We start from the raw sequence: 17,027 nt of genomic DNA on the forward strand, positions 1-17,027 counted from the left end.
GAAAAAATAGGTTTTTGACAGGTTAGTGAGATGAATATGTTTATTGTGCAGTCAGATGAGAATCAGCAGAGAAGGGGCAGGACTTCTTTGGGCAGTAGAATTTGTCACATCACTCAGATTGAACATGCAATATTACCTAAAGTGTAGTTTTATTTATGGTTAGTTTAGTGTGATAGAACTTGGTAGTCCATCCATTCACGTAGGCTGATGCTAAAAATAATCTTTCGAAAACCCTGATTGACCACTTCTGTATGGATTTGAGAGACCAGGTGTTTCTGCTTTTAGCTGCATGGATCAGTTCAGAACTGACAACACAGATCTGTGAGGTAGGTGGGGCTTGGGATCACCACTACTAGGAATAAAAGTAGTAGCAAGTGAAAAGTGAGCTTTCTTCAATCCTCAGTGTCCAAAAGGGCCTGTAATACCAGGATTTTTTTGCAGTGTTGACAACTCCTGAAGGTGAGGAGGTGGAGGAGGTAGAGAAAGGAAGGAGTGTGATATGGGCATGAAACTCAGCTCTCTACTGAATATGACTGGGTTTGCTTTGTTATATTACACAGGTATAATAAGTGGAAGTAACAATAACTTTTTTTGCCCCGCTTGATAGAATTGTAATTCTTCTAGTCTCAATTGTTGCATCTTATGCAGTAGTGTATGTGGAGGTAAAATTTTTGTTCTTCCCCTAGTTTGCAGAGAGGCAGATGAGACTGATGAAATATTTGACCTTTCTTGGAATCTTTAATAGAGGAAAGAATGCAGAAAACCTTATAATATGCAATGAAGAAACTTTGCTAAATCTATATTTTAAGGCATGGCATGGGGATCATTTCAGAGTGATGGAAGTTTTTGTTTAAAGGAGTGTGAGGAGTAGCACACAAATTCAAACTGGTTTCCTAAAATTCATGCAAAATTTCCTAAATCATGCTTCAGTGATTACATCCTGCTGTCACTAAGTGCTGACAGAAGAGGCAAACTGGTACAGAGGATAAATCATTCTCTCAGTCTAAACCAAGGCCCTTGCTTTCCTTGAACTAATTTCAGCTCTAAACAGCGTCACAAAATTTAAAAGAACATAGGAAGGGCTGTACCAATTCTGATTCAAGGTCTGGTCCATCTGGCATAGATTGCTATTTTCAACAGCATCCATAAGCAAATGCCTAGGAAGAGAAGGAACAGGGCAAGCATCCTCACCTTCCCTTCCACCCCTGCAAAAAAAAACCCCAAAAAACCCCTCTCTGTTTTCAACTATTTTCTGCTCAGATGTTGTTCTGAATGTGGTGTAATTTGATTTAATAATCCCTATTGGCTCTCTCTTTGAAGCATGTATGCAGCCTCTCTTTCAGGCCCTGTAAACTTTGTGCATCTATAACAACTTTCAGCAAGGAGTTTCATAAAGCTACTGTTTGTGTATGAAGAACCACCTTCTTTTGTTTGTTTTGAACCTCAATACAAATTGTGCTGTCACACAGTGGTTGGCTGGACTACAATGTCTAATAATTTCTTACGTAACGCTTCTGAAAAATATTATCTGTACATAATTTGTAATGATAGCTGTAGCCAGTCTTGGTTTAAAACCATTATTTGTTTCTTGGCAAAGACTTCCCCCCCAGAGTCTTGCAGGCACTAGGCATTACAGTTTAAAGTATTGTCCATGGCTACTTTAACAAAGTTGAAACATTCTTTGTTTAGAACTAATTCAAATCACTGTTCTAAAAATTCTGTGTTTCTGTTTACAGTGTCTGAGCAACACACCTCCTCTTACAGAATATTTCCTCAATGATAAATACCAAGAAGAGCTGAATTTTGACAATCCTTTAGGAATGCGAGGTGAAATAGCAAAATCTTATGCAGAGCTTATCAAGCAAATGTGGTCAGGAAAATACAGCTATGTAACCCCAAGAGCATTTAAGGTAAGTAGGGAATTTAACCCAAATATATGTTGTCAGTTTTGGGTTTGTAGTTTAAGTTTAAAACTTATGGAACTATGCAAGAATAAGAATATGAAATAATATTCATCAGAATGCAGTCCATTCATTTAAAACACTTGGATGTATGTTTAAATAAGTTCTGTAAGCACAACTGTTCTTGTGCTGTGGTCTTTGAGAATTAGTTCTGGCTTCCTGTCTCTATTGAAAAGCTTATCTTTTTTAACTTTATAGGTTTTACCTTTTCAGCTTTCTGCTGTAGCATCTCGGAAGTATCTATTCTGTATAACAATTAAGGTACCAAAAGTATTTGCTGGTTTGGTTTTTTAGACACAAGTGGGACGATTTGCACCACAATTTTCTGGTTATCAGCAACAAGATTGTCAAGAGCTACTGGCTTTTCTCTTGGATGGATTACATGAGGATTTGAATCGAATTAGGAAAAAGCCTTACATTCAGTTAAAGGATGCAGATGGGAGACCAGACAAGGTAGTGGTTTTGGTGTTGATCTTCATTTTAGTCAAGGCTATGCGTTGCAAGATACTTCTACGTGATTGTGCACTGAAAGATTGGGACACTGATCAAGTGTTGCTTTTTCTGGAAGAGATTTCAGAAAATAAGCCAAGACCTTAAAATGGAGATCTTGTTCAAGTACCTGTGTAAATTTCTGTTTATTTGGAAGGTAATTGGGGGAGGTGTGGGGTGTGTGTTAAGGCTTTGCTGAAGACCTTTTTATTCAATGCAATGTTGCGTTCAGTTGGAAAAACAATTTCCATTCTGTTGTTCTTTTATTCTTATATCTACAGTATGCAGTGTTCTGTCTCTCTCCCATACTGTCACGTTAGGGAAACTCTTCTAGCAGTGGGCTACAAGCATATAGATAATTTCTTTTGTTACGAGTATGAGTTACTTCAGATGGAAGTCATAGTTTTATTTGCTTTTGTCTTGCCCCAAGGCACTTGAAGTCTCTCTCAGACTATGTAATACCACTGGCAGAATCTCTGTCCTGGGAAAAGCATACATCTTTTAACCTGTGATCCTGAGAATAGTAACATATCTTACAGGGTCCTTTGGAGTGAGATTTCTATGTTTAGGTGGTAACTGAGAATGTTCTATCAAGTACTCTTACTAATAATTCTCACTATTCATTTCCTACTACTTTGTCATAACCCAGGTCATGCTTTAATTACAGGTGGTTGCTGAAGAAGCCTGGGAGAACCATTTAAAAAGAAATGATTCCATCATTGTAGATATATTTCATGGCCTTTTTAAATCCACTCTAGTTTGTCCTGAATGTGCTAAGATATCTGTAACCTTTGATCCCTTTTGTTACTTGACACTTCCGTTACCCATGAAAAAAGAACGAACTTTGGAAGTTTATTTAGTTAGAATGGATCCACTTGCAAAGCCTATGCAGGTAAGCTTCTTAGTTTACGTACAAAACTCCTGATTCATGTGGCATTAACAATGAACCTGAGTTCATTTACATTTTTAAATTTAGAAGTACAATTAGCAAATCCAACAAGCTTTAGTTTTCTGATATGTGTTCTGAAATCCCACTTAAAAGCCTAAGGAAGACTATACATACCTTTTTATATTTCTACCAGTTTCAAGGAAGATATTGGTAATTTCTTTGTGGTTCTGTTAATAAGGCTTCTTAATCTTTAAAATGTATGCTGTCCTCATATTTTATTTTAGTGTTGCTATAATGAACTTGTATGGTTATAAAAAAAATATTTATACATTTAATCCAGATTTAATTCCTGAGCTTCTTAGCCTCAAAAGGCAAATATTGGTAATAAGTGGTGCAAAAAAACCCATGACTAAATATAGTAGGTAGTCCTGAATTCTTCTGTGCTATCACTTCATAGTCAAAAGAAAAAATTTCAGATGAGATTTCTTTGTAAAGAGTATCTCTCTTGCCTTTTTTAGGAAGGATGGTATTATACACCTTAGAATGGCACAAAACAATGTGCATAAGTTATGGTAACAAAATCATGATGAAATGTTTCTAGCTGTACCTTATGGGATAAGCGAGGAAATAAATAAGTCACAGGCAGTTAGGCAGACTTACAAAAAGGCTTTAACTCCTGAAGTCAGAATACTATAAGAAGGAAAGTGGGGGGAAAGGGAGCATTCTCAAAGGCAATATGAGTTAGGCAAGTCAAAGATAAAGGGACATGTATTAACTAGTGGGAGATGAGCCTGCTAGAAATTTAATTATTTGTGAGAACAGGTTTGCACAAGGGGCACACAGTAGTTGAAGATGACCCTGTACGGCATGTGAGATGGTTATGCAGGAATGAATAGAGTTTGGGAAGAGTACGAGTTCAGTAGAGCTTTTGTGAGTCTAGATAACTGTAAGACTTAAGGAGATAACAAACACATGCTGTACTTGGCAATTAATTACAAAGTTGTAATACCTTATTTCTAATTAATCCTGTCTTTATTTACTATGCAAATAACAGGTAAGAGTTGTGTGTGGAATTTCATTACAAACTGCAGGTGTACTGCACTAAGGGAAGCCACAGAGAGATTTTTCTTTGACTGTTAATCATCAGGTTCTCTCTCTGCATGTGAAATTAGAATTCAGTCTTTATTGCCTGCCATTGCTTTTTTCCCCAGTAATACTTTAAAAACAACTTGTGTTGTATTCCAAATTCAAGAATCTAGTCAATAGCATGCATACTATTTCAATGCTTCAATAAGTAGGTGCTGTTGAAATGTAAATGGAAGTAATTGGTGCTGTTAGTCTTCTTATGAAGAAAGTAAAATAACATCACAAAATAAAGTAGTATTATGTAAACTAGTAAGTATAGGATTCGAAGCGTGCGTGGTTTTATGAGTAAAGTTGTGAAGGTAACTACTACGTTTTCAGCAGCTTTCGGAATTTATGTCAATTGATTTACATACTTTGCATCTTAAGTTCAAGAATCTGAAAGAAATACGTGAAGTATGCTGAACATGTGAGAAGTTGTTTGATTTTATTCTGGTGCGTATTTGTTCTCTTAAGAAATTAAAGTGACATTTTATTTTTTCTAGTACAAAGTAGTTGTTCCCAAAATTGGAAATATATTGGATCTTTGCACAGCATTGTCAGCTTTGTCTGGTGTTGCTGCAGATAAGGTAAGAGTAATTTCTTACATGAAGCACAATGAACATTTCAAACAACTATTAACCTGATTTAATGATGTGTATACTCCCATTTTCTTTTCAGATGATTGTTACTGATATATACAATCACAGGTTCCATAGGATATTTGGCATGGATGAAAATCTAAGTAGTATTATGGAACGTGATGACATTTATGTGTAAGTACAGATAATGTGCTTCATGGCTCTTTGCAGTTTGATTAGTTATTTGCAAAAGATTAAAACCTAGACATAAGATAAAGACCAATCTTGGGGGGGGTTTACTATTTTTTAATTTTTCCCCTTTTGTAGCCTTTTAAATGACAGTTGTCTTTTGTATTTCTGATTGTTTTTCTTTTAGATTTGAAATTGCTATCAATAGAACAGAAGATACAGAACAAGTTATAATTCCTGTTTGTTTAAGGGAAAAGTGCAGGCACACTAGCTACAGCCATAGTGGTTCTTCACTGTTTGGTCAACCTTTTCTCATAGCAGTGCCTAGAAACAATACTGAAGATAAACTGTATAACCTGTTGCTGCTAAGAATGTGGTAAGGTTAATGTTTAAAGAAAAACACATTTGTTATGAATAATGCTAATAGTTGAAATCAGTAGGCACTTATTTTTACATGCATTCTTAACAAACTGATTAGATTTGAGTACTTTGTCTTTTTATTTGCTTTCTGTTAAATATATTAAATCTAAAATTTTAGCCACTTGAGATGTGAACTAGCATGGATTGTAATTAGATTTTTTTGTTGTTGTTAGCATGACCTCATCCAAAAATCACTTGAGAATACAGCAGAGAGTCAATCTGCATTGTCAGTTTAGGGGAATTAATTCTGCTGTATACACAGCTGTCTGTTAGGGCTTGGTAAAATGGAAATGTTTTGCCAATTATTCTGCTATGGTTATACCTCCTGTATCTACTATACAAGTTTATATACTAATTTATGTTGTAAAATTACATGGTAGACACTTTCTGAAACTAGACTGGAATAAGTGTTGTTATGTGGCAGAAATTAGAATCATATAACCTCCAATTTAAATTTATGCTTCATTTTTTGTTGATGTAACTTTCTCTGTAAGGAAACCCATATATTTTTTTGTGTTTAAATAAAAAAAATACGGTTAATGAACAGATAAGAAGTGATTTCTGGATAAACAGAGACTAATACAAAGAATAAAGTTGTACAAAATCAAGTAACTGCCAAAAACGTGGGATCATAGGCAAGCAGAATTTCAGATGTAGATACAGACATGTTGGGCAATAAAACTATTAATTCTGAATAGGTCAGAAAGGGGTGTAGGAATACAGTACACTAGAAAGGATTTGCTGTAACCATTTGATTATCTGGCTTGAACAATGTAAATATTTAAAAATCCATTGATTCTAACTGTAGCTTTCATTTGTTATATTTAGCCGATACGTAAAAACATGTACTGAAAGTGAAGACACTGAAGGATCCCTACATTGCTGTAAGGACCATGGTATCAATGGTAATGGCCCAAATGGAATACATGAAGAAGGGTCTCCAAGTAAGACTGTGGAATATCTAAACTTGTTTAGTGTATTGTGTTCAATTTGAAACTGAAGTTAATTATGTATTGTCATTCAATTATTGTTATTCTACTTCATTTCTTCCTCCTTATTCTTCCAATTGTGTCAGGTGAAATGGAAACAGATGAACAAGATGATGAATCCAGCCAGGATCAGGAACTTCCTTCGGAGAATGAAAACAGCCAGTCAGAAGACTCAGTGGGAGGTGACAATGACTCTGAAAATGGATTATGTACTGAGGATACTTGCAAAGGTCAACCACTCACGGGACACAAAAAGCGATTGTTTACATTCCAGTTCAATAATTTAGGCAATACTGACATAAACTACATCAAAGATGATACCAGGCACATTAGATTTGATGATAGGCAACCTAGGCTTGACGGTAAGTCATAGGGAAGAGGTTGGGCAACATTTGATTCTGATAGTTTTTTCTGACTCCACTTCCATAGAATAATGTTTCATTCTCTCTGTGTGCTATTTGATATATTCTTTTTCCAATAGTAAATTATGTATAAATAATTAATTTGTTATTGTAATTAACCCTTAGAAATGCAGAAATTGTGTGTGCTTCAATTCTTCATCTTAAATTCATGCTAGCATTGTTTCATTGATTTTGAAGAGTGTTTGCCCAAAGTTAATTCAATTTCATCTAAAGTGAGAAATAATATTAAGAGAAAACATGTTTTTAATCTTAGAAAGATCCTTCCTTGCTTTGGATTGGGATCCTGAATTGAAGAAGAGATATTTTGATGATAGTGCAGCAGAGGTAAGCTGTTTATGTTGCTCCCGTTTCCAGCACTAATGAAACTTAAAAGTCAAAAATACAACTTCATTCATGTGACATAAGAGATTGTAAGTCTTCAAAAGGAGAAGCTAGTATATCTTTTTTTCACATTATTGGTAATATGTTGTCATAAATAAACTTAATTTATTCATCTAAGTGATTGGCAAATCTGAGGCTTACTAATTTGGAGGTAAATCTGAAGCTGTGAAAACTTTTCACTTGAATGGTTTCTGATCAGTTTTTCCATATATAGGAGCTTTGTAGTTACTGTTTATAGTAAGACGACATCACTAAAATGAGTTTTGTTTCATTTGTTCTCTTAACTCAAGAAATACTTCTCTTTAGGATTTTGAAAAACATGACAGTGTGGAATATAAACCTCCTAAAAAGCCCTTTGTGAAATTAAAAGATTGCATTGAGCTGTTCACAACAAAGGAAAAACTAGGTGCTGAAGACCCATGGTAAGGACAAAAAATTAAAGTTGTTATGTTCTATGGTGTATTTCTCAAAATGTAATCAAAACCACACTTCACCATTAACAGAGTTACCTAATTGATTTCTTAATGGTATTTTGAAGCTTGTAATTTCAAGCGTAGTTGAAAATTCTCAAAATGTTTTCTATTTTGATCCATTGCTTAACTAAACCTTCTGTATATGGTAACAATTTATGTTTGTGTGGGAGACAGTGCATTCAGAATTAGGAGGAAGGGTGGATCCATAAGATATTCTGGTCTGTGAACTGTGATCCACAGTGAATGAATAATACTGTGCCAAATTCAATGCAGTGATTTAAACACTTTCTGAGATGAGAAAGGTTGGTGCATACCGAAGGTTTTTTTCATCAAATACGTAACTTGCATTACATTGATAGATGAAATAGGAATGTGCTTAAACAACAGGTTTGTGGGATGGGAGGATGTTTGTAGTCAGTAGAACCTCTCAAATTCATGTTCCAACCATTAAGATTTTGGCAGAGACTTTGATTCTGATTCATGGTTCTTCCAAATTCCGATTTAGAATCATGTCTCAATATTCGCAATTACAGGGTATTCCCATAAGGTCCTTCTTCTCCAGGAATTTTCTAGCAGATAAGAATCCTTCATCAACATCTGAAGCTCAGAATTAAGTTTGAAAAGAGGGTCTGCACTTTTTCTTTTGTGGATACTTAGAAGTTTTGGAGACTTCCAAACTTTGTCACCAGAGATCCGCCATTATTTTGGCAGGGGAGGGGGCTGACTTAGAAATTCTCATTTTTTTCTGGGTTGCCTGGATTATACAACACTGGATAGACTATTTGAGATACCATATAACTCAAGTACGCTGAAGTGCTTCCATTTTTGCAGCACATTTTAAGCAGAGTATTTAAACTGCCAAATACAACTACTGCTAAAGTCAAGCAGTTGCTACTAGATACTTCTCACCAGAGGTCATTAGTCACATTCTTTCTTCATGTGTCAGGTCTTCACAGGTCTAATCTACAAGAGCTCATCATCCCTAGTCCAGTGCTAGGAATAGTTCTTCAGTTTGAGCCTGCCCTTACAGTTCTCCTAATTTCTTGTCTTTATCTGAAGTTGCTATGTAAAGACACTTGTGCAGCCTTTTTTAATTAAAGCTCATCTCTTTCCCACCCCCCCCCCCCCCCCCCCCCCCCCCCCCCCTAGATTTTTACTTGTTACATAGCAAAATGTAGAATATGGGTAGACCACTTCACAGAAGAGTTATTTCCATGCATTACTTACCTTCCTCCTTAGGCCTTAGTTCTTGAAAGATTCAAGTATGCATTGCAGGGAACAGAAATTTATAAGTCACAGCCTGTTTAGTACTTGCTTACTAAGGAGGCAGGTTTTTTTAGTGAGGAGTTTTTTCAAGTTCCGTAGTCACTGTTACCTGGTTTTAGTGGTGGGTGGAAGATGGATGAATTTGGAAATTAAAACTTTCGAGAACCACAGTTGTCTGTTATTTATGGCTTTCAACTTTTTGTATAAAATACGAGAAAGCTGTGTTTTAACTAAAGATACAGGGACTACTATAGGAGATGAGAATCCTTTATTGGGGGTGCAACTTTTGTGTTTAAAATGCTGTTGAGCTTCACCATGAGCACACTTGCACACTAGCACCTCACATTTTAAACTGGAAGGGATATCAATGGCATTGGTAACAGAAGCTGGAACAGAAGATGTGTGTATGTTTCAGCTTTTGCTCATTCAGTTTCTCCTATGTTATTTTCTCTATGGTAATGTATTTTAACATGCATTCAGACTGCAGTTATTTAAAATTGATTTTTTTTTTCTTTTAGGTATTGTCCAAACTGTAAAGAACATCAGCAAGCTACCAAGAAGTTAGACTTGTGGTCACTGCCCCCCGTACTGGTAGTTCATCTAAAGCGCTTTTCCTACAGCAGATATATGAGGGACAAGTTGGATACATTGGTTGACTTTCCAATAAAGTAAGAAACCTAAATATTTTGGTGCTGGAAGTGTTAAAGTTGGCATGACTAAGGCAACATTTAATCCAGCAATTATGTATAATGGTTTTGTTCTCAGCTTCCATGCGTGGATCCAGTAAACGCTGATGACAAAATGCTTGTAGGTGAAAAGTATGAACCTGGAAAAATAATAGCAGTAGATAACTATGGAAGAACTCTATCAGTAGTTTTGGCTAAGATACTGGTTCCTGTTCCGCTCCTCACAGAGTGAAAGAGATGCACTGTCAGTGTAGTCTGGTGTGTGTGGTTTTGGTGGGGAATATAAAGGGCTGAAAGACCACCAAAATGTGAAATGGTTAAGAATATTATTAACATGACCTTCTTTTGGTTGTTTTTTTTTTTTATGTGTGTGTGTGTTTTGTTTTTTGTTAAACAGTGACTTGGACATGTCAGAGTTCCTTATTAATCCCAATGCAGGGCCTTGCCGCTACAACTTGATTGCTGTCTCCAACCACTATGGAGGAATGGGAGGAGGGCATTGTAAGTTGATTTCAAATATCATTCTACATGTCAGCTTTCTTTCTGTGTTTATTTTGATTTAAGTACTGATCACTTTGAATTAATGGTATTTTTTTAATGGTCGAGGGACAATTTTTTTCATTACCTTGAAATGCTTTCACAAGTATTCTAACACAAAAATCTATATGAATGAGCTTTCAAGGATAACTGCAGATTCTTTTATACTTCTAGCTATGCATATTGTGAAAAGAGAAAACGTAAGAGCTCCATAAGAGCTACTGTACTCCGACAGCTGATTTTGTCTTACTTGTCTGTATTTTTGTACATTGTGCATGTCCTTGAAAGAAGAGAGAAAAATGAAAAAGTGACTGAGGAATTTTATTTTGACTGTCCTTTCTCACTATACATTCTCTTTAGAAGGGGAACATTATTGGTTAAGCTTTTCTTGCCTAAAAAAAAAAAAAAGTGTGAAAGTTCTAGTCTAATGGTGATAATAGGTTTTGGTTAGTTAAATGTCAAGTATTTGGCAGTAACAGACTCTAGCAACTGATTGTATTACATCTATGAAGATACAAAGCCCTTAGACATTGTACTTTTTTGTCCTAGATACTGCTTTTGCAAAAAATAAGGACGATGGAAAATGGTACTACTTTGATGACAGTAGTGTGTCCACTGCATGTGAGGACCAAATAGTGGCAAGTACCTTTTGTGTTTCTAAAATTGGGACTGTTGATGATGTTTTCTTCTTGAGGGATGAAAAATGAAGAGTAAATCATGAACCTTGCAGTAAATTTGTAGGTAATAATTTGTGTTCTTTCAAAGGACAGCGCAAACCAAAAACGGTTTGTTCCAACATGCAAAAATGACTGATACGAAAGCTTTGGATTTCTTTGTAATTTTACCTTACAGACTTGGAAGCAAAAAGAAGAAAATTAAATTGATAATTTGGATTGTAAATGTTTTGTCTGGAGCCTCATGAGCATATTCCACTTTTCTCTTTTACAGTCCAAAGCAGCATATGTGCTCTTCTACCAGAGGCAGGACACAATCAGTGGAACTGGCTTTTTCCCTCTTGACAGGGAAACTAAACAAGGTGCTTCAGCTGCCACAGGCATCCCACTAGAAAGTGATGAAGACAGCAATGAAAATGATAACGATATAGAAAATGAAAATTGTATGCACACTAACTAATGGAAAAACTAGAAGCCATAAAAGAGACTTTCTTACTGGGGATCTATTGAAAGAGTGAAATTGCCCACCAAATTAAGAATAAAAATCTGAGATGGGGAATTTCAGATAACAGAATGTAAATCTTTATTACATTTTAACATGTGCAGTACTTGAAGTGAAACAATAAAAACTTAAACAGAAATTGTCTCTAATGCATTTACAGTCTTGTATTCACAAGCTATATATAGGAAATCACAAATAAACCCCTTTTAAGTTTTCTGCTGCTGTTCTGATGGATTATGTTTTCTTTTGTTTTGGATGTGAGTTAATAACTAAAATGTTAAATCTGTGGACTTCTGACGTTTATTTTCTTAGTACTGCAAGAATACTACTGCCAAGTCTAGTTTCTGGATGAATATATACATGTTCCTTAGGCTGTCACACAGACTACAAGTAAAAATGTCATAAATATATAAGCAGTAGTTTTCTTGAAACAGCAAATTTTTGTTTCTCCCTAATTATTTTTTTTTAATTCAATCACAATAGAAGAAATAGCTTGAAAAGGTGTTTTAACCTTTTGTGATATAGTTGAGCATCCAGAATATTATGTTCATCTTACCGCTGCCGTGGAACAGGTTCTGGATTTCATGCTGCATTAACAAAAAGTTTTTCAATTAAATGTAAGTATCCTTTGTTGCTTGTTGGAATCTACTCTGCAGACATAATTCCTGTTATCTTGCTTATAAGACATGCATAATTTTAATCTGATGTCAGTCCAAAATTTAAAATTGTGCTGTAAGTTCTCTCTCCCCAGTTTTCGTAGTTTGACAGCTTGCAAACTACTCTGTAATAGGGTCAGAGTTATTAGCATTCTGTATCCATAGTAATGACTGTGTATTGGGCTTAGATGAGAGTTTTTTCAATATAACCTGCCTTTAAATTGTTAATGAACAAAATGACTTTAAAGGTAGGCCTGTTAATTTTCTTTGTGTATTTCTGATGGAATTCACCATAGCCTTACAGCATATCTGAAAAGGTAACTCATTGTAAGAGAATTGGCTTTTGCATGTTCGAGTCAGAACCTGTACAGTATATAAGGCATACAAACTTTGAATTGGATTTTAGTTAACGATGTTCAGGGGTCCAGGATGCCAAAATAAGTGTGACAGTTTGAAACTTTTTTTTTTTTTTAATTTGCTGTTTTCCCTTTGATCTAGTTGGAAGAATGTATTGTTGGTTTGTATACAATACTGCCTTTGAGAGGGGCTCTTAAGTGCAGGGGCACACTTCACATATCTACTACCTGGAGAATTGCTTTGTGTCCCACTGTTCAAATAATTTAAAAAAGCAAAAAGCAAAAAGTATGATGTTCTTCACTTGAACTAATCAAATACAATAGGTTATAAATTGTGTATTGTAAATAAAAGTTCACTCTGTGAGTGCACATTTTGGTAAATTATTTATTTATGTTAGCATTAAAAAGTTTAAAAAATTGCATTTGACCAGGATATAAATGAGGTATGTTGGACATGGCTTTGCTTTATACCTTGATATTAAAACTGGTGTTTCATCCTGGTATTTTAAAGCTGCTTTGAGATTTTGTTTTTTTTAAATGTAAACTAACCTCCTGCATGACAGAGGTTAAAATTTTGTCTGCACTTGAGTTCACTTGGGTTTACATTTGAAATGCGCATGTTTATTTATACAGATTTCAATAAAGCTATTCAAGGCCTTATTTAGTCTTCCATTTTCTTACAAATTCTTTTCCCACAGTGTTTGTGTAATGGCTAGTCTTTGTCTAAGACTTATATTATCAGTTACAAAATGGCTATTTAATGACCAACACAGAAAAAAATTAATAGCATTTCCAGAAGATAGTATATATAAAAGGGATTCTCTCCTGTCATTGTCTGGCTCTAAAAATATTTATAAGGCTGCAAAAATGTTTATTGTCGTAAAAACCTATTGTTTGTTTTAAAAGTAATACTGTAGCAACAATTAATCAAATGGGAAGAAACTAACTCAGATGATTGGTGAAATGAGGCAATATATTTAAGGTTAGACAAACCGACATGGTGGGGGAAAAAATGATACAATCTTTTGGCTTAAAACTTTGTATTTAGGTGTGGAATACCATTACTCAATACAAAGCTATGTATGAAACAGCTTGTGAGTTGAACTTGCTTATTTTAATCAGAGCACTTGAGAGATAAGATTTATCTGTGGAGTTAAAGTAGTAATCCTGGAGAAGCGAATATCATACAGAAAGAGCCCCTCTACATTCATACTCCCCTTGGTCTTTCCATGTCATGTTAGCCTAGAACTTGCCTGGAAAAATCATGAAGGAGCAAAGGATCTGGTTTGACTTGCCAAAGCCTCACTTTGGAGCTTTAATATCCGATACCTTGGTCTCCTAATGCACTTGACTCTTCCTTTGAAAATGCATATATATATACATATGCACACACACATATATATGGGATGTTGGATTTGAAGGAATGTACTTACCTACTAATTGTTGGGTCATCCAGAGTTTGAAAGGGTATTGATCAAAGTAACATTTAGTTAACCTAGCGGAATCTGTGTCTTGTCTGAAATTGAGACTGATGAGAATGTTTAGACAATCTACATTTGTTTAGTGATAATTCAGTATATTAACAGAAAACAAGGAATCTCAAAAAGCAAAATGAGCAAAATTCCTGACCAAGTTCGTTTCTTGGTGGTTTTTTAATAAGTTTCTTCTTGGAACAATGTTATCGGATTCAAAACTTACTTTTGCAGCCTGTTCCCAGTAAGACTTCTCCGGAACACCACTTTCATAATTTGGGAGAGAAGGCAGAAATTGAACGAGGTCTCTTTGTTCCGAGACCTTTTCTAACATGTCCAGGCTAAAATTTGGAAATTCTTGGAACATGAGAAAAAATAGGAAAAAATTACATAGCTTCTAATTTTTTTGTTGTAATTTGGCTTCCAAGATTACACGCACTTAAGTTTGTAAGCTTCCTAATCAGATCTAAAAATCAATAATGTTTCAATATGACTGTCTCAAAGGTTTCTGGGAATTCAGCCAAGCTGTAAGTTGCGTAAAACTGTTACGTATTCACACATAAGATATAATAATTCATCCAGTGTGGACATGCTTAAAATGAAAACTACAGAAAGCATATTATTCTTCATGATGTCTATCAAAAGTTATTGTCACTCAACTAGTCATTTTACGGAGCAGAAAGAGGGTCCTAGCATCTCTCTTTATGAATCATGGCTGATAAAAATCTACAGTACGCTTTCTTTTTTCAATTGCATGACAGCACGCTTTTTGATGGCTATAAGTATCAGCATAAACCCTAAAATGGTAAGATAGAATTAACCTTGTTAATGTGAGAGTCACAGCAACCAAACAGAGTGGGAGGCAGAAGACAGCTCGCAATTCCCAGTCACTCTGATTTTCATGACAGCAATGTGTCATGGAAAGCCTGGCTGGGAGGGAGGGAGAGGTGAAGAGATGCTGCCCAGGACCTTTTCTTTTAGTTGGCTTCAGACAACATTCTGGATGTTTCCATGCAGATCAGTTCCCTGATCTCTTCTATCATCCACTTAAAGTCCTACCTGCTTTCCTGGCACACTGAAGTGGAGTTTGCAACTTACAGCTGAGACTACAGACGAGAAAAGCTGTCAGATATTACCCTGGCAGATGATGTAGGAACATCTCCTCCCTCTACAGCTAGTTGCTAATGGGAAGGCCACAACTCCTTCCAGCTTTCCCAGCAAGTTTGTGCTGTTACAGAGTGCAATGTATTTTTTTAAGTGTTTTGAAATCTTTAAGGGGAAGTCAGTATGACAAGCAAAGAATTAATTAATTGGCAAACCCACCAGTTTTCTTCAAAAAATTATGCCTCCTTCTTTGATGTCAGACTCTGTAATTTCAGGGTATGGTTTCTCATTGTTTCTAAGTACTAGTTTCTTTGACAAAATCACTATAAATGTAGTAAAACACAATAAATATGAAAGCTAAATTTGATAGAATAAGCATATTCTGAATCTGCAGGCAAATTGCGTTCTTCAGATTTTTTAGTCCTTTTTCCTTGGGGGGGGGGGGTAAACAAATTATGAAACTAGTTTCACTTTCTTAGTTCTAACATTGCATGCTTTACCAGCACCGTGTGCTCCTGAGGCAGCCAGAGAGAACTGTCTTACTGAAATTAAATCTTGGAATAGCACGGAAACCGCAGAAGAGTCCACATGTGACAAATTTATGACCAATTATCCCCTTAACTAGGGAATGAACTGGGTTACTATATGCTAGGTAGCAGTAACAGTCATCCTGGGCCAAATAATGCAAAAGCTGATATAGGACTCAAGTCACACTAGTCAGCATAGTTTTATGAAACGTAAGTTTTGTTGTTTGTTATTTTGGTGGGTTTTATCATTATTTTGTTATGGTTTTTTTTAATTGAAAAAAGAGAATTTATAAAGATTATAATATAGGTGCATCTAGAATTAGTCAAGTGCTTGGCAGTTAATTATCACGTTAAGTATCATATTACTCTTGGCAAAACATGAGTGTTACGCAGTATCACCCCGTACCAAGATTAGGAGCTGACCAACAATCTCAAAATAGTTTACATTAGGAATAGGGGCATTATTGGAGACGTTGGCAGTGCTTGGTCTTAAATTAATGTTTTTATTCAGTATATAAAATATTCAGATCATAGCTATATGATGAGGCTTTGGGCAACGTGGTCTAGTGGAGGATGTCCCTGCCCACAGCAGGGGGGTTGGAACTAGATGATCTTTGAGGTCCCTTCCAACCCTAACCATTCTGTGATTCTATATAAGGTGGGTTTTATGCCAGAAAGTTGCAAGTACCCCTAAATCCTGTGCAGCTGTGGTGGACAAGTGATTCACCATGAGCTCCCAGTGGGAAACATTGGAATAAAAACTTGTCCTTAGATGCATAAGCAGAAATAAAAAGTTAAGTTAATCTTCCTAGGTCTGTGGTAAGGATCCTGGCAAAATAACACCATTCAGAATCACAGAATCATAGAATGGTTTGGGTTGGAAGGGACCTCAAAGATCATCGAGTTCCAACCCCCCTGCCATGGGCAGGGACACCCTCCACTAGACCACATTGCCCAAAGCCTCATCCAACCTGGTCTTAAACACTTCCAGGGATGGGGCATCCACAACCTCTCTGGGCAACCTGTTCCAGTACCTCACCACTCTAACAGTAAAGAATTTCTTTCTAACATCTAATCTAAATCGACCCTCCTTCAGCTTAAACCCATTACCCCTTGTCCTGTCACTACACTCCCTGATAAACAGTCCCTCACCATCTTTCCTGTAGGCCCCTTCAGGTACTGGTAAGACGCAATTAGATCTCCCTGGAGCCTTCTCTTCTCCAGGCTGAACATCCCCAACTCTCTCAGCCTGTCCTCACAGGAGAGGTGCTCCAGCCCTCTGACCAGCTTCGTCATTTGAGTTACTACCTTTTAAAAGTTCAGATTGTAAC

At 35.9% G+C, this 17,027-nt stretch overlaps 1 protein-coding gene across 4 annotated transcripts in view; it reads left to right on the top strand.

The window, feature by feature from the left end:
* Positions 1-13,253, top strand: part of USP15 (ubiquitin specific peptidase 15) — a 68,557-nt gene extending 55,304 nt beyond the window's left edge. For 2 of the 4 annotated variants that reach the window (XM_075745312.1, XM_075745321.1), the window contains 14 exons: positions 1,737-1,910; positions 2,256-2,414; positions 3,118-3,342; positions 4,968-5,051; positions 5,143-5,237; positions 5,419-5,607; positions 6,480-6,595; positions 6,727-7,002; positions 7,316-7,386; positions 7,750-7,865; positions 9,701-9,850; positions 10,266-10,369; positions 10,955-11,043; positions 11,354-13,253. In XM_075745312.1, the coding sequence (XP_075601427.1) occupies positions 1,737-1,910; positions 2,256-2,414; positions 3,118-3,342; positions 4,968-5,051; positions 5,143-5,237; positions 5,419-5,607; positions 6,480-6,595; positions 6,727-7,002; positions 7,316-7,386; positions 7,750-7,865; positions 9,701-9,850; positions 10,266-10,369; positions 10,955-11,043; positions 11,354-11,539 (2,034 nt within the window). In that variant the 3' untranslated portion in view covers positions 11,540-13,253. Of the gene's footprint in view, positions 1-1,736; positions 1,911-2,255; positions 2,415-3,117; positions 3,532-3,623; positions 5,052-5,142; positions 5,238-5,418; positions 5,608-6,479; positions 6,596-6,726; positions 7,003-7,315; positions 7,387-7,733; positions 7,866-9,700; positions 9,851-10,265; positions 10,370-10,954; positions 11,044-11,353 lie in introns of all 4 variants that reach the window. The other 2 variants (XR_012834009.1, XR_012834010.1) reach the window with 2 other exon arrangements.
* Positions 13,254-17,027: the final 3,774 nt, after the last annotated feature.

This window comes from Balearica regulorum, chromosome 1, assembly GCF_011004875.1.
Source record: "Balearica regulorum gibbericeps isolate bBalReg1 chromosome 1, bBalReg1.pri, whole genome shotgun sequence".
NCBI lineage: Eukaryota > Metazoa > Chordata > Aves > Gruiformes > Gruidae > Balearica > Balearica regulorum.